Here is a 27050-nt window from a genome sequence, read left to right on the forward strand (position 1 = left end):
TCACCAGGAGCTCACAATCCATTGGGGAAACAATATTCAAACAATTTTTATCTACAAACAAGGTATATACAGGACAAAGTCAATAGGTGAAGGGATGGTAAATAAAATCAAATGAAAATCTCATCCACAAGCGCAAAATTCAAAGGTGGCCAGGAAATGTTTGACAACAGGCTCTCCTGCTCACTGGCTCCGTGTGTATGTGCATATGCATACATGCATGTACACACAATATGCATGTATATGCGTGTAAACATATGTATACATATAGCATAGGAAACATGTATGTGTATATGCACACGCTACAAAACCTGTGTGTGCATGTACATGTGTGTATATACAAACATACAAAACATACATGTGAGACTGTTTTTATATGGGGGCAGAAGATAATTATATTACCACCATTATATGACATACTTTTAAAATTTTCTAGATCACTTTCTTAAGTCTCTAGGTAATCAATAAGATAAAGTGTTTCCTGATTTGCAGGAAGTCATTTTTTTGCCTTCCGGGGGCCTCAGTTTCCTAATCAGTGAAAAGGAGCAGTTGGACGAGCGAGTTTCTGAGTTCCTCAAGTCTACGGGAAATAAGAAATGTGTGCAAAGGAAAAATGACCGAGTCCTTTAGAAGAAGAGCCGGGGGCAGCTGTCATAGAGGTGCGGTGTACCGCGAGCCCACCTAACCCGAGCCCGTCATCTCGAGCTGCAGACCGCAGGATGTAGCCAAGAAAGACGCCCTCCCCCTCCCTGCTCTAGCAGCACCAGCAGTAGCACCAGCACGCTTAGAGATCGAAAGTTCCCCAGGCAGCGTTAATCAGCCCGGAACGGAAGTGCTTGAGCTTTTAGGAGCTGGAGGGGAAAGTTTGAGAAAGGACCAAGATGGAGGCGCCCAATCCCGCGGCGGAGGTTGCTGCCGGAGGCGAGAAGATTCGGGGTTCTGCGGTCCGCTCCACAGAGGTGACCCCCCAGAAAATCCGGCAGCTGATAGACGAAGGCATCGCCCCGGAGGATGGAGGGTCGGACGCGTGAGTGTGGCCGGGCGGCCTGGGAGGGTCAGGCAGCGGGGGTCGAGCGCGGGGCAGGGGGCTCGCAGGCCCGGGAAGCCGCTCGTCGCCGTCGTTCTCCTCCTCCAGCCGTCGCGGGGCAGGTTGGGGGGCTCGGGGAGGGCCGCGATTTCCACCCGGGGGAGCAGAGGCTGGAGCCGCTCCGAGCCGCGCCCTCGAGGCCGTTAACTTTAACGGAACGTGCCGAGGGCCCCGCGAGGCCGCGGGCTGCGGGGGCGCCGGGGGCGCCGTATTCCCGAGTCCGGAGCTTGGGTTAGATTTACACGTAACCCTTATTCTCGCCAATCCCTTACTGAAACGTAGCGCTTTCCTGCAGCCATCTAGACTGGGAGGACTCACGGAATAGAGGATTTCTCTCTCTGGTTCTTGGAGCTGGAAAGAGACGCCGAAAGCAAGCGCTCCAGCGCCCTCGTACGGGGGGAGGAGACTGAGGGACTCGGCCAAGGCGGCCCAAAGGGGGAGGGAGCATCGCGGTCCTGGGCCAGAGAAATTAAATAAGGGGGGGAAGCACGCCGGGGCAGTTACGGGCCCACGGGGGGGGGTGTGCCTGGCCTGATAATCCGGTGTTTCATCGGTCCCCCGCAGCCGCTCCGCAGTGAGAGGCTTCGTGGGGGCTGCGGAAGCCCCGACTTAGTAGGGCTGTGGGGCTCCTTCTCGGAGCCGGTCAGGTGCAGCGGGGGCAGCGCTCAGTGTTCAGGGCAGCCGGCCCGGTGCTAGGAGGAAGAGTTGCGACCCTCGCGGAGCAAGGAACACCCCGGGGACGCGGAGGAGAGGGCGAAGCAGGGGGCGTTCTAGAGAATGGAACCCGGGAGCCTCCTCATCCAGGCCTTACGTGGCTGGCCGCTTCTCGCAGGCCAAGCAGCAGTCCTTTCCTCCCTTTTCCCCCCTGTTCCTCCAAATGCTACGCTAAAAGAGAAGGAGGAACCTCCTCAAAAAAGAGATTTTAAATACTTTGTTGTTATTTAACCCTTTTTGTGGCTGTATACTTTTGCTTTTTCTGATTGTGATGCTATGTGAAGGTTAATTCCTGATCAGCTTCTCTACCTGATGCAGCCAACTGTTAAACTGGGCAATTGGTATGGACGCGGAATGTCCTTCTGTTCCTTCAGAGGAAATTATTCATGATAACATTTTAGTTTATGGCACAGTCTGTTCTTGTGGCAAAAAAATTAAGCCTATTGCCCACTTGAGGACATGACTGATTATCAACATTTGGCACAGGTTTTCCAGAAAGAAACTTATCACCAGTCATTTGAAAATTATTCAGTATTAGAGAAAACATTTTTTAAAGTTTCACTTATATTGACATCTTTTGTTTTTTATAACTTTCATCCTTAAATGTTTGTAGCTGATTTTTAAAAAAGAAAAAAATGGCAAACCTTGGCTTTGGGTGGTCAGGAGGAAAGGGCCTCCAAAGTAGAAGTGGCTCGAGCAGCCTTTAGGCAGGGGATGTCTGAGGCTCCCTTGTTTTGTTGGGAGCAGATACTCCTAGAGTTGAACTCCTCTTCTAATCATCATGGTAGGGACACTGGCAGCTGGCCAGGTCAAGAGAGAGAGTGAAATACCCAAGCTCCTCCACATCTCTTAGACTTTAGGGACTTGCTGTAATGTTTTGTCCCTTTTTCTTGGAATCTCTTAAGTCTCCTTATTTTGTGATAATTAGTTTTGGGGGTAGGTGGATTGGGAGGTCAAGTATAAAATAAAATCTGTTCTGTGCCAGGGCCTGGCCCAGTCTGAACTGCTATAGGTTTTTGTAATCTTATACTTTGTTACTGAATTGTAAAGCGCTCAGTAAGTTTTATTAAGTATCTGCTGAGTATGAATCCTTGTAAACAACAACATATAAAATGTTTAATGAAAGTATCTGAGAATAGATTTTGGATTTCTGGATCATTGCTTAAAATCTGGAAATAAGCTCTTGGCCAAGGATAGAAGCTCTTAATAGAGCCAGTAAAAAAAATAGACTTGCCCAGAGTCTCACAAGTCTAAGGGCTTTAAACAGAAAAAGAAAGGAGAGGCAGAAAACTATATATTTGTCACACTAGTAAAAACAGTAAAGCAAAGTTACACATTATGGAGAAGAATACTAGTAGAAAGCCCATAAACTCCCTGGAGACAGAAATCTCAGGAAGAACAAATACAGCAATATAAAACCTGTAAACTCAGATATACAGAATGAACAAGTGCATTAAGCAAGAGAGAGGGTGTCATCTTGAATTGGAAGAGGGAACAGGAAGATCTGGGTTCAAGTGTTGACTCCTTTTTTAAGTATGTGACCAGGACTAGTTACTTATGTCTCAGTACCCCTAGGCAGCTCCTTAAGACTAAGTTGCAGGCAAGTTGCTGGTCTTCTACTGTGTAGAGAAGTTGCTTCCATTGATGAAATCAAACTCTTCAAAAAATGGGTGGGGAGTAATAAGCAAGATAAACTTGAGATCCTAATACAAAGAGGCGCGAATTGCCATAACCTCCTAAGTATCACTGAGATGTGATGGGAAGGCCTACTAAACTATACCGGAGTGTGGATCTGGAAAGGTTCTGAAAAATACTCCATTCAAAAGGATAGGGGGGGAAATTTTTTTTAAAGGTGTAGTATAGGTTGTAGATAATTTATATAAAGATATATGCCAAAGTAGAGAGAGAAAGTGTGGAGAAAGTGTGGGTGAAAATTAAAGGCAGCAATAGAATTATTTTCAGAGATTTGGAACTTGAAACTTTAAAGGTTATCTAATCCAACTTCCTTCATCATTTAAGTATTCTAGAGATGAACTGGGCAGAAGAAGAAATCAGAAAACAAATTACAAACCTGACAAAGTTTATATTGTGATATAATGATGGCAAACTTAAGTTGTCTTCATATAGGGGTCATAGATAGGCTAGAAGTTGTGGCCATTTAGTCTAACCTCTTCATTTTATAAAGAAACTAGACTTGCTGGAGCCAAAAGCAGAGCAGCAAAAGATTTTTGGCTTGCCATAACAAAAATTATAACTTTCATAAGATGGAGGAAGCAATAAAGGGAACTGCTTTTCAGTATTTTGTTCTTGCCAGAAAGGAAGAACTGGTTGGTTGGAGAGAAATGATGGGAACCTAAGAAGAGCAGTAGTAGCTCCATCTTGAAATTTGTGATAAAAGAAAGGAAAAGCATGATATCTAAGTCATGTTATCTAAGAGGAATCCTCAATAGCATGCTTAACCAAGTTCAGAGGAAAGATTAGTAGGATTTTGTGGCTCAAAATTGTACAGAGAAAATCAACTTGAAAGATAGGAAGCTCTTAAGAATACAATTCTAGATAAATGTTTGCAGGATCATCGTAATAGTAATCACTTTGTTCATGTCCTATTTCTGTGTCTCTGCCATGAGGAGCAAGCCTAGTCAAATGCCAACCATCTAATTCAAGGACATGCGTTTGATTATGGAGAATATGAATCTTCAGTTAGGTGAAGAAATGCAATATCAAATTGTTGTTAATTTTAAGTAAATTTCTGAAGGTTGTAATAACATCTACATATTCTATCTACAAGTGCCATCTTTAAGAGGAAAACTGAATTCATGTTATGGAACCTGATGTATATATAAACAAAAAGGAATGCAGTATATATTTAAAAAGGAATACAATTTTAAAATCAGTGAAATAATTCTACTGAAGAAAAGAGGAGTTGTCTAAAAAGAACAACATGAATACACAAAGAACTTACCAACTTAGATTTTTTAAAAAGATGTACATAAGATGGAGGCCAAGGTAGATAACAGGAGTGATGATAAAAGATTGTGATAGGATTATGGCTTATTCCCTATTAGTATTAGGAATACTAAAATTCAAAGTGAGCTGCACCTTGTTAGTTATGCTACAAAAATAATAATAATAATAAATAATAATAATAATGGAAGAGCAAAGTAGGGAAAAGACTGTTGTTTTAGGTGGATGTAAAGTTTGTTAACATGGGGTTTCCAGGGAGCACAGCAGAAAAAGAGGAAAGAGCTGAATAATATTAGACTGGGACTTTTGGGGGAGGGAGGAGAGGAATGGGTGGATATGAGGAAGGTGGGCATCAGTCAGCAAATATTTATGAAGTACCTTCTAAATGCCCAAGTACAGGAGATAAAAAAATCACAAGATAGCCCCTCCTCTCTAGTCTCTGGCTACTGAGGGAGATAACATGCAAACTAATATGTATCAAAAAGCTATGTGCAAGGTAAATGGGAAATAAAGCAGGGAAAACCCTAGAATTAAAGGGCTTTCTGTTAAAGATAGGATTTTAGCAGGGACTTAACAGAAGACAGGGCTGTTAGGAGGTAGAGATGAGGAAGTGCAGGAAATGGGGGACAGTCAGGGAAAACAGCCAGAGTCAGGAGACAGAACATCTTGTTCTAGGAACAGCAAGGAGGCCAGGGTTACTGGACTGAAGTGTACTTGGGGTGGAATGGTCAAGCTGTCAAGAGTTTGGAATGCCAAAGGATTCTGTATTTTAGGGAGTGACTGTAATCTGTTGAATTAGGAGGTGACATGGTCAAAGCTGCACTGTGGGAGATCACTTTGATAGCTGGACGGAGGATAGACTGGAATGGGGAAAGACCTGTAGGGGGAGACAGACAGCCAGCAGGCTTCCTCGGGAGTCTAGCTGAGAACCAATAAAGAAGGGGGAATACGTGAGGGACACTGGAGAGATTCAGTCAAAAGGCCTTGGTGACAGATTGGACATGGGGAGGGGAGTAAGAGAGTGACGAGCTGAGGTGGACATCACGGTTGTCCCCTAGGGACAAGGGGGAAGAGGGTGCTTTCTCCAGTAATAAGATAGGAAGAAGAGGTGGGGCTTTTGGGGGAGGGAATTAATGTTGAATTTTTGACAGGATAAGAGGAATACACATCTGTTCGGTTGCTGATCATGGTATCCTTCCCTCTCCTCTCCCTCCTTCCCTTCTTTTTCTTCATGGAGGGAAAAGAAGAGATAATTTGTGTGTATGGTGGTCATGGACGAGATGAAATTTCTTTGAAATATGAATTTTTTTCACAAGAAAAAATGAAGGGGTCATTCTGTGGGAAATTTGAAGGAGTAAAATTAGGAGAGAAAGCAAGTAAATTGGTCTGAGTTATAATAGAAAAGGCTATTAGGTGAGGAGTGGATTTGAAGATTAGAAGTAAGTGGGAGCCAATTATGGATCATTTCTGGAGCATCTTAAGTGAGTCTAGAAGGCCACTCTACCGAGACAAGATGGTACCCAGGGGAAAGTGCTAGACTTGGAGGATGGGATTCTCCTGAATGTTTTGGGAGGATCACCTCACTTCTTGGAGCCTCAGTGGCAAAATTAGAGGATTGGACTTTTCAGTAAGTACTTTTCAGGTAGAAGTTCTATGATCTTGTAAGTCCTACTTCTAACATTGATAAGCTATGTGATCCCAGGCATGAATGAATGAACATTTAACAATTTCTTGTTATATGCCAAGCACTATGATCAGCACTGAGAATACAAATAGAAAAAAAAATTAGTCCCTGCTATCAAGGATCTCATATTTTAATTAGGAGAGATACACATAAAACGAAGTTCAATTGAAGGATGTATGAAAAGCTCTTATGGGTACTGGGATCAGGGAGTGAAGTTGTCAAGGCCTTGGCTATAGGCCGGGTAACTACAGGTGGTCTGAGTCTGAAGACAGTATAGAGACATTGCAGGTGGTAAAGGTTAGAGCAGTGGTTTCAAACTCAAATTGAAACCTGGGCCAGTAATCCATATATAAACAACCTAGCAGGCTACATATTGACTTGGTTTTAAAATGTAATATTATCTGTGTTTTATTGTACTTTTTTATTTTGGTAATCACATTTTAATATGGCTTTAGCAACACAGGGAGCAGCACTAGGCCATGTCTGACAACTCTGGTTTAGAGGACCTTAAGGTACAAAGGTGAGAAACATAGTAAAAACTGGTAGTCTTCCTCTCCCAGGGTTAGATGACTCCAGACTCATCCAGGCAGTGTGACCAGTGGGCTGGGGGGGGCGGGGAGAATGGGGCAGCCAGGTTTCTTAACCTCTCTGAACCTCAGTTTTCTCATCTGTAAAGTGGAGCTCATAATAACTGTTCTGTCTTCTTCACTAGGCTGTTGTGAGAAACAATTCCAAACCACAAAATATTATTTATATGTGAATTATAAGAAATATGGTCAGGAGATCTTCATCTTTCTGGTATTTGAGGCCCTTCTGGCAAGCAGTCTGGTAAAACTTATGGACTCCAGCAAATTTTTTTTTTTTAAATGTTAAATGCATAAACTATGTAGAATTACAAAAGAAATAAATTATAATCAAGTACAGTTATCAAAAAAATTTTTTTAAGTTCATGATTTCTAGTTTAAGTTTTTGTAGACATTGAAGAACTCAAAGGTTTTTGAGTAGGAGTAACATAATAAACGCTGTTTTTAGAAAATCACTGGTTTGGGAGTATGGGATGGATTGAAAATTTGGAAGCAGTAAAGAATAATATTTTTACACATATGCCACTTTGTTTTTTAGGAAGGATACATCTGTCTTGTCCCAGTCAATTAATGGATCACCTGAAGAAGAACAACCTCCTTTTGAATCTACAAGCAAAGAAGCCTTCTTTAACAGAGTAGAAACATTTACTATATCCTTTTAAAGTTAAATTATATTTAAAGTTATTGTGAGCTTTGATGTTATAATTCTTCAGAAGGACTATATTCCTATTTCCATCTTAATTTTTATCTTTTTATACTTATAAAACAAAACCTACTGAAAATTGCCAACTATAGTCTTTTCTAGAAGTCTTGTATTTGCTTTTTCAGTTTTACTTTACCTAGTCCAGAGAAAGCCTGCTTTAATCATTTCTTCTGGTGTTAATTTTTTTTTTGTCAATTTCCTCTTTATCTTCGATATTAGATTTTTCTAATATATATAATAGAGATATATGTAATCCCCTCCCACATCAATTTTAGTTACATTGATTTAATTTACATGAAAACTTTATATACTAGAGGTGATCTTTTTTGATTATGGGTTAACCTAAACTATGAGTCCATTCTTTAGGGTTTTTAAAAACAATATTTTACATTAAGATTGCTTTCCAGTTTTTCCAGCAATTCCTGTCAGATAGCAAAATCCTTATCCTTGTAGTTGGATTCTTTGATTTTGTTAATTATTCACCTTATTAAATTTTTTGGTAATACTCCACTAATAGCTTTACTCAATGTTTTACAGTTTGGATGTCCTCTCTGGTGCTGGGGAGATTGGAGCTTAAACTTTGGCAGCTTTTACCAGGGTGGAAAGACTGCACGTGTGAATTTAGTGATAGATTATGTATCTGTTGTCTACAAACCACTTTAGTGAAAGAATTGGAAATTGAGGGATGGCTGACCGAATTTAATGGAATACTATTATTCTGTAAGAAATGAGTAGTAGATAGATTTCTGAAAAACTTAGAAAGATTTATGTAAACTGATGCTTGGTGAAATGAGCAGAACCAGGAGAACATTGGACACAGTAACAGCCACACCTATGATGGACTTTACTGTTCTCAACTATCCAGTGGCCCAAGACAGGTCCAAAGACTCAAGATGGAAAATGCTGTCCAGATCCAGAAAAAATATGATCTGATGAGATCTGAATGTAGGTTAAAGTGTACTGTTTTCATTTTGCAGAATGGAATCAGTGGAGAGAACAAACAATGATGAAAGCACAGGTCATTGAAATATTGGAAGTGTGAAGTAAGGTATTCAGTGTTTTCCTTAACATGAAAACTCCTTGAAATGGGCCGGCAAACCCCATGATCTGTCTCCACTGGTCTGTGCAAAGTATGGTTGGGTCACAGTTGAATGTGATATGCTCCGGTGTTCCAGCTGTCAGGCTTTCCTATGTGCCAGCCTGCAGCCAGCATTTGACTTTGACAGATGTAAGTATAAAATGGACATTATTGTCTTCCACATTGATTCACATAAGGAGTTGGTACTTTCTGGGCTTAGTATATACACTTTTTTTTTTTTTAATTTTAAAATTATAACTTTTTTTTTGACAGTACATGTGCGTGGGTAATTTTTTACAGCATTATTCCTTGCATTCACTTCTGTTCTGATTTTTCCCTTCCCTTCCCTAGATGGCAAGCAGTCTTATACATGGTAAATATGTTATAATATATCCTAGATACAATATATGTGTGCAGAACCAAATTTCTTGTTGCACAGGAAGAATCGGATTCAGAAGGTAAAATAACCTGGGAAGAAAAACAAAAATGCAAACAGTTTACATTCATTTCCCAGTGTTCCTTCTCTGGGTGTAGCTGATTCTGTCCATCATTGATCAATTGGAACTGAATTAGATCTTCTCTTTGTGGAAGATATTCATTTCCATCAGAATACATCCTCATACACTTTTTTGAAGTGTTTGAAAAGATCTGTCATTTCTCTTGGTTCATGAATAGATGCACTGATTGCCCTTGACATGGTTTCTTGTTCCTAGCCACTACATTTTTAATTCATAATCCTCTTCATTCCTATTGACTACCCTCTTCTATGAGCTTTTATATTCAAAGTAGTTGGGAACAGATAGTATGTTTTGCTCTAAGAATTATTCTTCTGTCATGCCAGTATACATCTTTAGCACTCTTTGCCCAATGATAATCTGACATAGTTACTTATTTGTCTATATAATTAATATAGGATCAGTGTAATTTGGAATATACTTGGGAGTTAGAAATATGATTTGAGTTTTTTCTTTCAATTATTTGCAATTTGTTTACTTTTAAAGGTTCTTGAGCATTGGATGCGTATTTAAAAGTCCACAAGGAAATTAAAATATTAAGAATTATTGCATGTACTTTTGTAATATTTTAAAATATTTTGCCCTTGATGTTGGTTTCAGATAATGAAAGATGTGCTGAGCTGAAGAAAGCTTTGTGTACTGCTCATGAGAAGTTCTGTTTCTGGCCGGACAGTCCCTGCCCAGGTACTTGTTCCTGAGACCAGCTACCTGCCATTTAGTTTGGGTCAGCATCTTCCTCATGTCACAACTTTTTCCTTTTAAAAGGCTTACTTAATTTTGCTTTGTTTCTTTTAATTTAATTTAATTATTTTGAGTATTGCTCTGAATAGAAAGCATGGATAAGAAACCTTTGACCCAGGCCTCTTTGGAGGAACATATTAGATATGATCATATATTCAGGTCCTCTCTATAGGAAGAAAAAGAGAAGATGGGGATGACTAAGGAAATGTGACTAATTTAGGGGAATAAAAAAGGGAGGGAGGGAGGGAGGAAGGAGAAAGAGTTCATTATTCTGTGTACACACACACATACATATTATTCACATACTAAAAGTAAAAAAGGCAGAATGAAGGGGAGAAAAGGAGAAGTAACATGCTGTAGGTAAAATACAGATAGTTTTAATTGCTTTATAATAAGTTCTTCCTGAAGATCTGACTAATTAAGAAAATGATAACTACAAGAAAATTGAAGTAAGATAAGAATATTTGAATTGTTTTCTGTTCAGTGCTTCCAGTCTAATCTGGTATTAATTAGGGGGCTAAGAAAAGATAACTTGTGCAGAATGAATCTTTCTTTAAAAGAAAGTTAAATGGTCAGCAATTTGCACACATAAGATTTCCAAATTATAAAATACATTCTATTGAAATTATTTCAAATTCCAGAGTCCAACAAAATTAATTTCTAACATGCAGAGCAAACATTGCAGGAGCTATATCTTTATCATGATTAGAATTGTATTGATAATTTTCAGTGTCCCTGTTTAAAAAAAAAAAAATCTAAGAAGAAACTCAGTCATTTTAATTTTATTTTTGATTATCTATTTCTACAATCTTCAGATTCTACATCCTTGTTTCCAAATGTATTTTCATTCCTTGATCAAATTGCTAATGCAGTGTGGATTCCATTCTATTATATTCTGGTTTTGCTGGCCCTTCTATCATGGTAATTTCCCAAGGCCAGTGGCTATTTCTACATATTTTGTGTAGAATACCAGTGGACATGAGTGATTGTTTTATGATCACTTTAAATGCTGCAATATCTATAATGGATAAGAAATGAATTTTCAAGAAACCTGTTATTTATTTCCAAATTTGTGGTTTGTCTTGGGTTTGGGGGGTGTTGATTCACTGATTTCATTTGTAAGTGAAACTTCTGGTGAGCAAGTTGCCTTACCACTGCAGATTAGACAGATGTCTTGCACCTTAAAGAGTTACCTGAGGCACTGAAAGATTAAATCACCAGCCCAGAGTCCCACGATATAATCTTTGTCTATAGGGAGGAGGGAGACACGGATGGCTTGAACCCAGGATCCACAATCTATTAAGTAACTGACTCTTCTAGATGTTTCCCAGGATCAATTAATATGTTCTTATTAAGTGCCTGCTAAAGTGCTGAAAATACAAAGAAAAACTCGACAGTCTCTGTCCTCAAGAAGTTTACATTTTAAGGGAGATGAGGTGGGAGACAACATGAACCTATGTCCAAATGACATGAAAAGTTTATACAAGGTAAACCTGGTGGGTTGGAGGCCTTGTAGTTGGGGAAGAACTGGAAAAGCCTGATGTAGAAGGTAGTACTTGAACTGAGTCTTGAAGGACATATTCAAGAAGGGGAGGAAGAAAATTGAGTAAATGCCAGGCATGGATAACAGCTAGTGGAAAGACAGATGGAGTGCAAATAATAAGAACCAGTAGGGTTAAACTGTATAATTTGTGGAGGTGATAATATAGTTAATAAGACTAGAAAGGTAAGTTGGGGCCAAGATATGAAGAATTCTAAGTGCCATGCAGAGGAGGTTATATTCAGTCTTAGAGGTGATAGATGGTAAGACTTTATCATCTGGAGAAGAATCCTATGGCCAGAACTGGGCTTTAGAGAAATCATGTAATGAGGTGATTCAAGACAATTCCAATAGACTTGTGATGGAAAATGTCATCCACATCCAGAGAGAGAACTATGAAGATCAAATGTAGATCAAAGCATAGTATTTTCACGTTCCACTTTTTTTCCTTCTCTCGTGATTTTTTCCTTTTTGATCCAATTTTTTTTCTTTTGCACAACATGATGAATATGGAAATATATTTAGAAGAATTACACATGTTTAACTTGTATCAGATTGCTTACTGCCTTGGGGAGGGCAGGTAGGGAGGAGAGGGAGAAAAATTTGGAACATAACATTTTGCAATGGGAGAAGCTGAAAAATACCTTTGCATGCTTTTTGGGGGGAAAAAGACTATTAAAAAGAAAATCATGTCTATGTTTGGGGTACATTGGATTGGAAAGATAATTAGTCCAGGAAAAAAACAATAAGGATATGAACTTGGGTAGTAGCTATGTAAGTGGAGCAAAGAGTACATTTACAAAAGATAGAAATAGAAAAGCAAAATATAGTAGTTGATATGTGGAATGAAGACTTAAGGATGATGCTAAGGTGAGGAGAAATGGGATAAGAGTGGATTTAGTGGGAATGATAATGAATTATGTTTTGGACATGTAGAGTTTGAGGTGCTTAGAGGACTTGCACTTATATTTGAAATGTCTAATAGATCATGGTGTTAGGGTGATAGGGTCAAGAAAGAAACAGAGCCTAGATACTAGAGATAGAAATGTGGCAGTTATCCACTTAGAAATGAGCTCATCTATGCTAATAAGATCACCAAGTGAGACAGTGAAGGGAAAAAACAGTAAAGAGGGCCCAGGACAGAGCCTTGGGGAAGCACAATTACAGTTAGGAGGTGTAATAAGAGTACATGTATGTACATCAGAGTGACAAGCCAGGCAGCAGAGAGTTTATTTTACCCTATTTTGTTCATCCCAAATTGTTTATTTGCATTGTTTGTTAGTCTAGTTTCCCCATCAGGAACATGTCTCTATGTAACAGTTTAACACGTTCACAGTTTTAGTTATTTTTATTTTGGTCCTATAGACGGTTTCCTTCCTTTCCTACCTCCCACCACCCCCACCGCTCCAGTTATGTTCCAGATGTATGTGAAAAAAAGTTCACACAGAGCTCAGGAATGTGTGGCCTAGAGAATTTGGTATAAATTTCAGATATCCTGGGAAACTTCATTTCACTGGATGGAACAGCTGTTGATGAACTAAGTGATTTTAAGAGCTCTTTTAGCCTTTCTTTACTGATTTTCCATTCCTTGAAATTGTAATCCCTGGAGGCCATGAAATAGCCAATGGTATTAATGGGTAGAATGCCAATGCCATAATAGACCTGGTTTGGGCTCATTCACTTTTCCTTTGACTGCTGTCCAGGAAATGCTTGTAAGTGGCAGAATTAAAAAGATGCATCTGTCCAAGAAGACAAAATCATCTCTAGGCAAGGACAGCACAATATTATTGGTTGTAGAAGCATACAACTAATAATAAGCAAGGTGCAGTGGTTAGAGTGTAGGTCTGCAGCCAAGAAGATCTGAGATCAAATCCAGCCGTAGATACTTTCAATCTGGGTGACCCTGGGTTAGTCATTTAACCTCTGTTTGCCTCAGCTTCCTCAACTGTAAAATGGGAATAATGCCACCACCACCTCCTAAGATTATTAGGAGGTTCAAATGAGATAATGTTTGTAAAGCACTCAACATGGTGCAGTAGATGCTATGTAAAAGTTAGCTTTTATTAAGTCTTAGCCACTTATCAAACTTGGAAAGTACAGCTCAAATTAATAAGAAGAACCAAAGAGAAATTATCCCACTTATAACCTCAGATAGAAAAAATCTTGGAAGTGTGAGGAAGGAGAGAGCAGAAATACAGTAAAAGCAAGATGGGAACACTTCTAATCTTTTCCTCCCCATAGATCGCTTTGGAATTTTACTATTGGATGAACCTGTTGCTCTTCTTAATGAGTTCTTAGATCGTTTTCAAAGCCTCTGTCACCTGGACCTCCAGCTGCCTTCCCTGAAACCTGATGATTTGAAAAATATGGTAAATTTTCTTTGACACTCACACATTGGATTCAGTCATTGCAATCATTCATACAAAATATATACTTCTTTGAGTTTTTTTTAACTTAATGTATTTCAGTGAGCAAATTATTTATTTTCTCTACTCTCACCACCATTTCATTGTCTCCCCCACCACTGGAAAAGAGTAAGAAAAAACCTGTGTAACAAATATACATGATTCAGTCAAATTCTCCCAGTGATCATGTCCCCAAAATGGATCTCATTCTACAGGGTGAGTAGCATGCTTCATTATCAGTCCTCTGGAACTGAAGTTGATCATTCTGTAAACCAGAGTTCATTAAGTAGAAAGAAACATTTCATATTGTCATGGAAATGCCAAACCACCTCTTTATTGTCAGTCAAGAAAAGGCCTTTTTTGATAGAATATACCTGCAATAAGCTATTCAGACATTTAATAAATTGTTTTTAATTTTGTACCATTGGGAAATAATATTAAATAAAATAATTCAGTCATTTCTTGATTACAAACTAAAAACTACTTAGCACCAGTTAGCTTCCTGTGGTATAGGGCTAAATAATTTAGACAGTACTTTCCTTATAAACTTGTGAGGTAGGTAATGAGATTTAGAGACATAAAATGGCTTTTTAATTCTAATTCAAAGTCCAGTGTGTTGCTTGCTATATTACATTGCCTCTCTAGCAAAGGCCTACTTAACTTTAGAATAATCCATTTCCTACCTTTTTTTCCCTTGACCCTTTAAATGCAACTCTAAAAAAGGACGAACCTCCAAAAAAAAAAAAAAAAGCTATTTTAAAATACTTTGATCTTATTTAACCCATTTTGTGGCTATATACTTTTTGCTTTTTCTGATTACCTCTTGTGATGCTATGTGAAAGTTAATTCCTGATCAGCTTCTCTATCAGATACAGCTAACTGTTAAACCTCTGCAATTGGTATAGATTCGGAATGTCCTTCTGTTCCTTGCAGAGGAAATTATTCATAATAACATTTTAGTTTAATGCACAGTCTGTTCTTGTGGCAAAAAATTAAGCCTATTGTGCATTTGAGGATATGACTGATTATCAATATTTGACACAGGTTTTCTAGAAAGAAACTTATAATCAGTCATTTGAAAATTACTAAACATTAGAGAAAATATTTTTTAAAGTTTCACTTATATTGACATCTTTTGTTTTTTATAACTTTCATCCTTAAATATTTGTAGCTGATTTTAAAATAGAGAAGAAAATCAACTGCACTTTTAAGTAGTTGACTATATATAGCATTCTACACCCATGGTTACTCACCTCTGAAAAAGAAGGGACTTTGATAGATGTTTTTTTGGGGGCTTTTTTAAAGGTCTTCTCTGGGACAAAGTTTGCTCTTTATAATTATTCTATGATGTTTATTAGTCAACAGTGCCCCAAGCAACTTGGAAAAACTCTCCTTGCTGATGACTTTAGCCTCAGTTTTGTTTTTGTTTTTTTTACTTTGGTTCTTTTGCAGTGCCTGACTGAGGACAAGATCAGCCTCCTTCTACATCTGATTGAAGATGAACTTGAGCACAGAAGTGATGGGGAGAAAGCCCCAGCCAAACTGGGCTCTGACATCCAAGTCCATGTCACTGCCTGTATTCTGGCTCTTTGTGGCTGGTCGTGTAGGTTAGTGTGTGAACTATAGCCAAGTTGTGAGGGATAACACCTATATACATTGTTCAGTTTGAGAGTCCGTAATGGGGAGAGAATGATATTGCTTATTAGAACCAAAGTGTACTGGAGTTGGAAGGAACCTTATCTAATCTAATCTAGCTGCCTTCCCATTTTCAGTGATGGGGAGATCTCACTGAACCCACTAGGTGGTCTATTCTGTGCTCTCAGTATTCTATAATTTTTAGATCATTGTTTTACTATTTGATTCTCTGTAAAATAAGAGGATAATTTATGATTATTGAGCTAAGTAGTACAAACTGACCATGATGTGATTCAATTAGGTATAATTTGAATCATTCATGCCATGAGATCCTATACTTTGTACACATTGTGGGGAACATTGTCCCCTATGCTCAAGGAGCCCAGTAAAGGAGATGACATGAGCACAATATCTAATGTCAAATATGAGAAATGCAGCACAGAAGAGAAAGACTGCCTTTGATTATGGGGAAGAGGGAAGATTTCAGTAAACACAGAGTAATGATTTTTAATGCATCTGAGTTTTATGTTCTCAGGAAAAGTTTCACTGATATAAATTCAGTGAGTGCAGTATTTGGAATCATGCACATAGCATGAGGGGGGAATCAGTGCTAAAAAAGTGGTTTTGGACCAAGTTGAATTTTATTCAACAAGTTAATTGTGTTTCTATTATATATAAAGTAAGGATAACAGATTATGTTTTTATAGACCTTTAGGGTTTCCAAAAAGCTTTGAAAATATTATCTTGCTTGATCTTCATTATAATCCTATGAGGTCAGTTTTCTTTATTGTACAAATGAGGAATCTGTGGCTGATAGAGGTTAAGTGAATTGCCCAGGGTTACACAGTTAATGTCTACAGCAGGTTTCAGGAAATCCTGACTGCAGGTTCAGTATTCTTTATCTAACATGGCACCTAGCTTCCATTTCAGAGTGTGTATAGTACTAAACACCATACTTGGGATTCTGTGCTTGATTCTCTAGTGTTTCTTGTGAACAAACTGAAGGAGAGGGTGCTGGCACTTCATCTAAAAACTGAAGCACAGAGAGCCTAAATAGGAGCAAAATTCAGGAGCAAGACCCAAGTGAATTCCTTAAGCCCTGGCTTCCACATTTTAATTTTGCTGCTTCTGAGTGCTGCAGATAGAGGAGCCAGCTGGGAATCTATGTGCCCACAAAGTCAACGTTCATCGGAGTCCCTCGTCTAATCTTAGTTAGCAACAAAATCAGTTTAATTGATAAAACGACCAAAGAAAATGCCAGCTGGAGTGCTCTGGGCTCCCGGCTTATTGCTTCCGTTACAGCTGCTCAGTTTGGCACAAACTCCCTCAAAGATGAGGAGATTGTCAGATGCAGTCTTGCCTTATTTAAAACATATTTCTTTTGACTCCAAAGTTTTAAGGAATGCTTTTAATTTGAAAAGAAAAAGTTTTTTTATGAGGGATCAGAAGAATATGGAAATTGCAAGACTTCCTTGAAAATAGAATATAGTAATGGTTCCCAAACTTTGAGAGATGCCCCAATGGTATCTAGCAAAATTTTGAGATGTCCTTATTTCTGAATAGTTAACATCTTTTATGCTCAGTATTCAGTGGAGACCTTCTGACAGTAGCATCAACTCTTCTCTGCATTCTTTCAGAATAAGCCTAGATTCTTTTCCATTAAAATATTCCTATTGTTTTTCCTTTACTCATCCTAATCTTATATCTTTTTTTTTTTTTTTTCTTCTTCAATAAAGCAGCATCACATTACATTACATTAGCTGTAGTGATCACTCAGATATCGCTATTGGAAAATGTATGATCCTAATATAAAATTTTAGGTCTTAGGGTTGGCAATAGTCAGGATTATCCTTGAGATTTCTGAACTGAACAAAAAACTCAATTCTCAGCAATTGTAGAGGCATTTATTTTTTGGTATAATTTAACAAAATTTTAAAGCAGACATCCCCTTCCCACCCCACTATACACACAGATTAGTGGATTAATAGACTGTAGGCTTTAGCCTTTAATACCATTTTCTTTGCTTCCTTTTCCTGTGTTCAGCTCTTCTTTGGAGCCCGTGCAACTTTTTTTAATTACATGTTCACACTGTATGAGAAAAGTGGGGCTGTGGGGCTTCCAGCAGATTGAGTCTGCCTTAGCTGACCTGGATTCTTCCTTTGGCCTGACGAGCTCCCCTCTTGCTGTTCCCGATGGGAGGCCAGAGCGCTTCCCTTTGGCTTTGGTGTCTCCACGGAGAATGATGACGCGCAGTCAGGATGCCACATTTTCTCCAGGCTCTGAACAGGTATGAACTTTGACTGTTGTTAACACCTGGTATAAAAGGATGGGCCAAAGAATTCAGTCTTTTTGATATCCAAGATTTCCAAGATAGCTGAGAAAGCTTAAAGTCTCCAAAAAAGGTTGGCCATCACCTCACAATACCATGTGGATTTCTTGCCTGTCATTTGCTAAAAAGAGAACAAATTCATAATTTTGTTTTGCGAATCTCATGTTTCTTTGAAAAACTCAGTAGCTCTGACACTCTGCTAAAAGAAATTCCACAAGCTAAAAAATTAAAAATAGTAGGTCCCATTTCTTTTTTCTTAATATATATAAAATTGAGAACTGCAATTTTATTATCCATCCCTTAAGATTGAAATGTCACATAAAGTGCCAATTAGTGATACTTTTCAGCAGAACATGTGCTATGCCTCTATTTTCTCTATTTTTAAAACAAATGCAGTAAAATTAGAAGGAAACTCTAGTTTTATATTCACCCAACAGTTGCTAAAACTTTATGTATTAACATCCAAACAGTGGCTTTCAGGAATGTCTTCCACCTGACCAAATGATGAACCCAATAGAGATCTCTCTGATCACTCTTGCATTATAGGGACTGCTGAGCTAACATAGATAAAATCAACAAGACCTCAAAGTGCTCATTAGAATAATTCATATTGATGAAAAACTAAATTTTGTGTGGTCAAATCCTTTTATCAACATATAGCTAGAAAGTTTCTAACTAGCACTCTTAACTTTCAGAACTCAAAAATTACATTATTGCAAATCACTTTTCTAATTCATGCTGAACTATGCACAAATTATCTATTTCATACACAGAAGGATAAATAAGTAAATATGTTCCAAAAGGCCATTTTCAAAAGAATGAAAAAATTGTCTGGTCTTCCCTCTTCCCAAATGCATGTGGTCTTGCTATCTATGTATCTGAGACAAATGAGTTTTAGAGTTGCTCCATAGCTAAATTATTAGCAAAAGAATAAATTCATATATGTTCCCAGAGCAGCTTAAAATAAAATGCCCATGACCCTGGATCCAAACACAAACTGGGCCAATTTACCATGACTTCTTAAGAAGGAAGGACTAAAAGCAGCTGTGCAACATTCACAGCTCCCTTTTAGGCTGACTCTACACGTGGCAGGAAACACTTAGAGCCAAGCCAGGCAAGGGGGAACTATTTGCATGGTGGTAAAAAGATCACTAGTGTAGACTGATGCTTTTGATAATGACAAATTGTTAAATAACCAAAGAGGAAGAATAAAAAGGAAAGTCTATCTAGTTCAGTGATTCGGAAAAAATAGCTGTAGAATCTAAGATAAATATACATATCCAATAACTAGCCTTCTCCCCACAAAAACCCATTAATACTCTTTCAGAAAAGAAAGACTCATCTATAGCTATAACCAAAAACTACCAAGAAGCCATGGAGTAGCATTCTTAATTATCCTAAAGATGCCAATTATTATCATTGGGCATCATTCTATTTACACATACCTTTCATTTTCAAAAATAGTTGTTTTATTAAGATGTTCTTTATTAAAAGTAAATAATAGATGAAATGGTGATTATGTCTTCTAAAGGTCTGGATTTCAACCTGGTAAATTACATATGTTTAGCCTCCTCATGGTTAACCTCTACTGAAAGTCTAGGAATCCACTCAAATAATCTTGTAACTAAACCTGTCAAAAGGAAAGGAGATGAATATGCTATACAGGGAGTCCTTAGCGTGCCCTCATGTTTAACTTTATAAAGCTCTGAAGTATACTTCAAATTCATATAATTTCTCTTATTCTGAGTTATAAAGTTGAAAACCCCAATGCATGCATGTATTTCTTTTGGGAACATGAGCCATTCCCTTTATTAATGTCTTAATTTTTTTGCATCATGGATTCCTCAGATAACTTGGTGAAGCCTATGAATCCCTTCTCAGAATAATGGTTTTTTTATGCATAAAAATATAAAATCCACATAATTATAAAGAAAAAGGTTGAAATAGAGTTAACAAAAAAAATTTTAAAGTTAAAAACATTTTTTTTTTTTTTTAAAAGGTGAATTCCCTAGATTAAGGCTGCTTTATCGTGTTTAAAGATGTTTTCTTCTTTTATCTTCCCTTCAGCCCGAAAAGAGTCCAGGTCTCATCATCTCTCGAACACGGAGCTGGGATTGTTCCAGTCCCATTGATCGCCTTGAGCCAGAGGCTGCCAGCCCCACCACCAGAAGTCGCCCAGTGACCCGAAGTATGGGGCAGGGAGACAGCACTGGGTTGGAGGTGCCATCTAGCCCTCATCGAAGAGCCAAGCGGGCACGCCTTTGTTCTTCGAGCAGTTCAGTAGGTGTATCAGAATTATGTGACAGTTGTAATGTATAAATTGCTGGAGGTGTCCTGTGCAGCTCTTAGAATTAAACTTGGATCCAGTCAGTAGACCGAGGGTCTGAACATAAACACAGTATAATTAAGTTCTCTAGTAAGTATAACTGTTAGGATGGATTCTGTGGGAGGCTTCAAGGAAGGAACTAATTTGGAAGAGAGGGATCAAATATTTCAGGCATATATGTCTGAAGTATAGATTGTCTGAAAAGTATAGATTTAAAGAAAAGAGAAAAGATGATAAATAGAATTAGTTTCTATCAGCATAAGGAATGAAAGGATAGGGAAAATTAGGAAGGAGCAAAATGTGAAGGAAGCTGAGGAAAATTAGTTTAGGCAGATAGAAGTCTTGGGGTTTGAGGGCCAACAGCTGCCATCTTCCTTTGGAACTTGAGAAATGCCTTTTTTCATCTATGTGGCATTCCTGGTCTCTGAAACTATTTCCCCCTCTTCCCTAGGACACGTCAACCAGAAGCATTTTTGACCCTGTTTCCCAGCACCGCGACTGGTGCCCCTGGGTCAATAGCACCCAAATAGGGGTAACCAGAGAAGATCATGAGCACGAGGTGGAGCTCTGCACGCCAGCAGACCCAGGCTGGAAGGCCGTGCTGCACGTCCTCTTGACCCACAGACAGTCTAACTCACCGGCCGAAACAGACTCCACAGTGAGAAGCGTGGGGCGTGTGCATATATGGGATGAGAAGGGCAGGCAGGGCCTATAAATAGCTCCGGGGGGCCCCATAGCTTTCTTAAGTTGAGCCATACCGTGTCTGGTTTCATCATGGAGAGAGAAGAAACTGATTTTATCTCTGTAATTTATTGGGTGGTCATCCACCAGGTTCCAGTTAATTCTCCGTGTTCCCAAATGGAATTGCTAGGGTTCAAAAAGGAGTATAGAAACAGATGAGCATCCAGCTGCTCCGGCCTCGTGTTGCAGACAGCTGCTCCTTCCCATTATTTTCTGTCACTTGCAACTGAGATGCTGGCAGATTAGCTTAGTTGTTTAGAGCACTGTGCTATGATGTCAAGGTCATGAGTTCATTCCTCATATGGGACAGTTAACTTCTCTCCATTCCACGGTCACAGACTGTACCCTTATCCCCAGGAAACAAGTGTGAATAATTGAGTGCAAATCCATCAAAACTTCTGTGGGGGGGAGGGACAAGGGGAGACTCAAAATGCATCCCTATTTATATATAGAAAAATTGAGCATTTTAGAATTTACAGTAATAGCAACCAGTTCACTAATTTTCTACAAAGTAGATGATTTTACAAAGCCTAAAGCAAATAGTTTCTGACCTTCTTACAAAGATCTGTCAAAGACAAAATAATACTTACCAACAGGTCATATTTCCTAGAACTATTATGGGGAGACAAAACAATACCAAACCAAAATTTGTTGCAAGTATATATGCATGAGGAAAGATGATGATCCAAAAACTTAAGAATCATACTAGTCCTTAATAAATCCATGAATAATGTTCCTCTCATTGAAACTGCATTTTTTTTTAGTTTTCTCCAAAAATAATGCTATTTTTCTTTTGCCTATACTTGAATTGGAGGTTATAAATATTTGTTCCAAATATTAAATCATAGAAATAAAATGAAGCCATCTCAGCTTTTCTCGTGCCACTATCTGCTCTCTTGAATCCCAAGGAAAAATGGAACTTTTTATTAAAACACTTTTCTTTGGGGCAGCTAGGTGGCGCAGTGGATAGAGCACCAGCCCTGAATTCAGGATGGACCCGAGTTCAAATCTGGTCTCAGACACTTAACACTTCTTAGCTGTGTGACCCTGGGCAAGTCACTTAACCCCAGCCTCAGCAAAAAACAAACAAACAAACAAAAAAAAAAAAACACTTCTCTTTTACCCAGTATATAATGAGAGAAATTGGTTTCATGATTGGAATTGGATTTACAACAAGTAGTAGAGAAAGGTAGATCTAAACTGTGGGTATAGAAAATGTCCTAAGAAAGAGAGCTATGCAGGAGAAGAACAAAGGCTGTGGAGGCTCTCAGGCCCCACAGAACAGGGGGATCACTTGTTCCCAGGATTGGAGAGGTGGGTTGAAATAGATGGCCTCTCCAAGGGCACTTCCTGTTGTTCTGAGAGTCTGTGGTTTCATTATTGGAGGACCATGAAACTTAGAGTTGGTAAGGATCTCGAGTTACTTTACAGACGAGCAAAATGAAGGCTGGACAAGTTAAGGGCCTGCCCAAGGTAACATGCTGGCAAGGAGCAGAGCCAGGATTTGGGCAGATCTTATAACTCTTAATTCCACTATCCATGCTGCTACCCCCACTGCATTCCATTGTTTAGTCTGTGTTCCTCCTTACCAGCAAATCCCATCTACCATGATAACTGACCTTCAGGAAAGTACCTATTGGACCAATTATTATGGATAGCCCCATTTTATAAAGTGAATTAGGTTGGCCTTAACAGAATGTAGCTTATCAGATACTGCATATTGCTTATACTTTCACTGAAGATCCCACAACATGGAATATAAGTGTTTTTCTTACTTTTCTCAATGACCATTTATTGGGAATGTTAGAAAGGAGACCCTTTTTCAGGTAGGGATTACACTACATGATTTTTGGAAATGTTGTGATTCTCAAGTGCAAAAAAAAGGTCAATCTGAGTCATCTGGCAATGTCATTTTTGGTGGTGGTGTTTTGTCTTCCTATAACACTTTCTGGAAATTTCAAACCATTTTATTAATGTGATACAGGGACATTGGGATTCTTCCTATTATTAACTTTATTGACCTAAACATGATGCTCATAAAGACACAGTCACAGGTTTGACTCTTAAAAAAAGGCCAATTCATTTTATTATCTGGCCACAGATTGTATGGAACCAAGTGTGGTCAGCTGTTCTCTATAAGCCCATGTCGTTATTCCTGGGGGGGTCTTGGTCACTGTATATGTCACTACTAATAGAACAATAACTTCAAGTGTATGCTTTGCCAGTGGTAGAACCCTGGTGTCATTTTTGCAGATGACTGAAAAGACACACATAGATAGAGATGAGAAGGACTTACTGAGTTGGGAAATAAGCTTCCATTTCAGTCAAGTTAAATATGCTCAAACTTTCTGATTTCCCACCTATCACTGTGTTTGCTCCCTGTGCTCCCTCTCATCTTTTAGCCTCAACAATTAACCACATGTTGAGTACTTAATTTGGGCATAATATAACTTTTGTTTGTAGAAGAAATTCTATGGCTTTATCACGCTTTGTCCCTATGAAAGGAACTAATCTCCATTATTCATCTTTTCATCCCATAGAGTCTTTCTGAGAAATCAAGGAAAGTATTCCGAATATTCCGGCAATGGGAGTCTATGTGTTCATCTTGAAAACATTCCATCCCCTTCATGGAAAGAAGCAGAAAGAGAATTTGCCCCTTGGACAAGAAAACCTGAACGCTTTTATACAAGCTGGTTTATTCTTAAAAGAAATCTTAACTGTTGTAAAAGGGAATAAATGTCACTCTTATCCATCTGTCTAAGCAGACTTCTGTCCACATGGTTGGAGAAGAATGGGATATGACAATCTTAAGGGGCTCCAGTTTGGTTTAAAAAAAAAAAAAAAAAGTATTATCATTGTAAGACTGTTCAGAACATCAAGAATGTGATTACTTCATTTAGTACTGAGTGTGGAGAAGAGGGCCTGTGTTTGAATGGCTCTTACATTCCAAAGGTTGTGAAGAAGTGTTGGAATTAATAAAGAATTTCATTGTGTTTTTTCTTAACTTCCGTATGCCAGTCTTTTTCCTGAGATGTAGCTTTTATGTTAAGGAAGTGTAGGTTTTTGAGAGCTTCTCATCAGTTCCAGCTCCAACAACCATCCAGGTCCAGGTAAAAACCACTGTTTTGTAGTTCTATGAATAGAAGGAAGTTTATAATCTGTCTTAGACTCCTGGGAAATAGAGATCACCTTGTGGACAAGATGGTAACTGATCTTTGAGATGACATCAGGAACTCCTGATATTATATTATCTCTGTAATGCTGCATCTTTTGGGGTCTCAGTTTTATCACCCATAAAGTGAAGGAATGACCACTAGCTGATGTCCAAACTCCATGTCAGCTTTTCAATCCTATTACCTTCAGTAAGTAGGCTTCCTATCTGGTTCTGTAAAAGTTCTTTACTTGGCTTTTCCATCTTTGAGTCATCTCCTTTCTTAATGCTAATTTTTTTTAATTAATTTTATATTATAACTTTTTTTTGACAGTACATATGCATGGGTAATTTTTTACAACATTATCCCTTGCACTCCCTTCTGTTCCGAATTTTCCCCTCCTTCCCTCCACACCCTTCCCTAGATGACAGGCATTCCCATACTTATTAAATATGTTACAATATATCCTAGATACAATATATGTGTTCAGAACCGAATTTTTTTGTTGTTGTTGTTGCAAAGGAAGAATTGGATTCGGAAGGTAAAAATAACCTGGGAAGAAAAACAAAAATGCAAACAGTTTATACTCATTTCCCAGTGTTCCTTCTCTGAGTGTAGCTGATTCTGTCCATCATTGATCAATTGGATCTGAGTTAGATCTTCTCTTTGTCGATATCCACTTCCATCAAAATACATCCTCATATAGTATTGTTGTTGAAGTAGATAATGATCTCCTGGTTCTGCTCATTTCACTCAGCATCTGTCTCTCCACGCCTGTCTGTATTCATCCTAATACTAATATTTTAAAATTATGTTTTTATTGCTATTTTTTGCCTTTTTACATCAACTACATTTTCTAGTTTTCTTCTCCCCCTCCCAGACAGCTTTTTCTTATAACAATAAAAAAAAGAAAGAAAAACTTTGGCAAAACTAAAAAGCACCTTGAAAAATATGCAAGACCACCCATCTTTGCAAAATAGGGGGCCATCCTTGGTCATTATAATTTCACAATTGTACTAATAAATTTCTTTTAAAAATTTGGATACATTTTCTTTGATACAACAGATACCAATAAACATCCAAACACTCTGAAAAAATCAGCTTATTAATAGCTTTTTTTTTTTTTTAAATTTTGAGAATATAGTACTAACGTTGAACTTTGTTTTTAACCACAGTTTTGTTGCTTTTACATGTTGACTTGACTTACATTATGGCAATCATCTTGTATATCGTTCATTTGGCTCTGCTTTCTTCACTTTTTCTCTGAATTTTTCATAATTATTGTTCTTTACCTTACAGTGATATTCTCCTTAAATCTATTCCTTAATTTGTCTAGACATTCCCCAGTAGTTAAGCACAAACTTTTATTTCTAGCTTTTTGTTACTATAAATAATAATGCTGCTTTTAGCTTTTTTTACATAAGGTCTTTCTCCGGCTATCACCAACCTGGGCTTATATTTCTTGTGGTAGTCTCTCACAGGGTATGAATGTTCCATTAACTTGTTACATATGTGTTTTCTAGAATATGAGCCATTCCCTTTGAGCTTGTCCTTTGGAGAATAGAAATGCCAGTTAATGTAAAAGACCACCTTTGCTATTTGCTCCCAGAAAATGCATTGTAGGAGCTGACATTATCAGGAATTCCTACTTGTAACCACAGCAGCCCCTCTTCCTGCTGCCTCCCTGACTGTGATTGAGCTTCCATTTCTTTTTACCCTACATCCCAGGGTGGTGTTCTCTCTGAGTTTTAAGGCAGGACATTAGAGAAGGTCATGGGATCCCTGGAGAATAAATAGGAGAGTTGTAATATAGAATAACTCAGATAGTGTAGAATCAGGGGGCTGAACAAACCGTGACAGGCTAACGGCATGAATATCCTGCAACCTTGCAAGTGACTATCTAAAAAAACTGCATTCACTGCCTCTTGTTCTGCTGGCTTTGCCCCCAATCGATCATTAATGGACTTAGTTGATGCTATTTCTCTGGTAGGTAAGGGTCTCTGATCAGCATACTTCTGCTGGAGCTGCAGCCACAGAACCAGAACCAGCCTGGTTAGGCAGCTTACAGAGACAGCTTGTTTGCTTCTTCCCTGATTTGTCCCTCCCCTTTCCATCTCAGCAAAGAAAAACAGCTGCTCCTGAAGCCGCAACCAGCAAAAGATATATAAACACTTTCTTCACTTCATTTTTCCTTTCTATTTTTAGGTTTCTTCCTGCTCCAGGTTTTCCTTGGCTTGAGATAGCTGTTCTCTGGGTCACACAGCCCATGCATGCCTTTAGGAGGGGGTGTAGACTGTAACAGAAACTTTTCTGAAGGACTTTTATTCCATTTTTATCCCTTGACCCACTTTCTTCCTCTGTCTATAGGTCGAAGCTTTCATAACCAAAATAAAAGGACATTCACAGTAAATAAAGTAAATGGATATAAAGTTAAAAACAAGGTAGTTTGGTGGGAAGGGCACCAGCCATTGAGAGGGATCAGGAAAGGTTTTATGCAAAAGGTGATATTTGATCTATGTCTTGGAAAAAGAGGGCACTTTGAGGTGGAGGTGAGGGAAAGTGTAAGTGAGGCAGGACCTGAGAGGACTTTAAAAGCTAACCAGAATTGACTTTTTGTCTTTGAGGCAAGAGGGGAGCCACAGGACATGACCTGGTAGGAGAATTGTATCAGTGCTAAAGAAAATTAATACAGCAACTGTGGGAATGGCTGGAGTAGTGAAGGACCAGAGAGGGGGAAACCAATTAGGAAGCCATTGTAGTGATCCAGCTGAGAGGTGATGAGGGCCTGAATTAAGGCCGTAGCTGTGGAAGTAAAAGGCTCCAACGAGAGAGTATTGTGAAAGTAGAATGGCAAG

At 38.6% G+C, this 27050-nt stretch overlaps 1 protein-coding gene across 1 annotated transcript; it reads left to right on the forward strand.

The window, feature by feature from the left end:
• Window positions 1-531: 531 nt before the first annotated feature.
• Window positions 532-24047, forward strand: ZC3HC1 (zinc finger C3HC-type containing 1). The gene is made up of 10 exons (XM_074267942.1): window positions 532-1024; window positions 7569-7680; window positions 8811-8961; window positions 9927-10010; window positions 13849-13976; window positions 15465-15619; window positions 17691-17934; window positions 20044-20256; window positions 20754-20960; window positions 23584-24047. Exons 1-10 carry the CDS (start codon window positions 879-881, stop codon window positions 23650-23652), a joined length of 1509 nt encoding a protein of 502 aa, XP_074124043.1. The 5' UTR covers window positions 532-878; the 3' UTR covers window positions 23653-24047.
• The last annotated feature ends 3003 nt before the right edge of the window (window positions 24048-27050 follow it).

This window comes from Sminthopsis crassicaudata, chromosome 5, assembly GCF_048593235.1.
Source record: "Sminthopsis crassicaudata isolate SCR6 chromosome 5, ASM4859323v1, whole genome shotgun sequence".
NCBI classification, from domain to species: Eukaryota; Metazoa; Chordata; class Mammalia; order Dasyuromorphia; family Dasyuridae; genus Sminthopsis; species Sminthopsis crassicaudata.

Excerpts from the sequence above, each read along its gene's own strand:
- ZC3HC1 (XM_074267942.1), top strand. The coding sequence starts at position 879 with ATGGAGGCGCCCAATCCCGCGGCGGAGGTTGCTGCCGGAGGCGAGAAG. Across the intron at positions 1,025-7,568 it reads GAGGATGGAGGGTCGGACGC|GAAGGATACATCTGTCTTGT; the intron begins GTGAGTGTGGCC and ends TTTGTTTTTTAG. Across the intron at positions 20,961-23,583 it reads CGGCCGAAACAGACTCCACA|AGTCTTTCTGAGAAATCAAG; the intron begins GTGAGAAGCGTG and ends TTCATCCCATAG.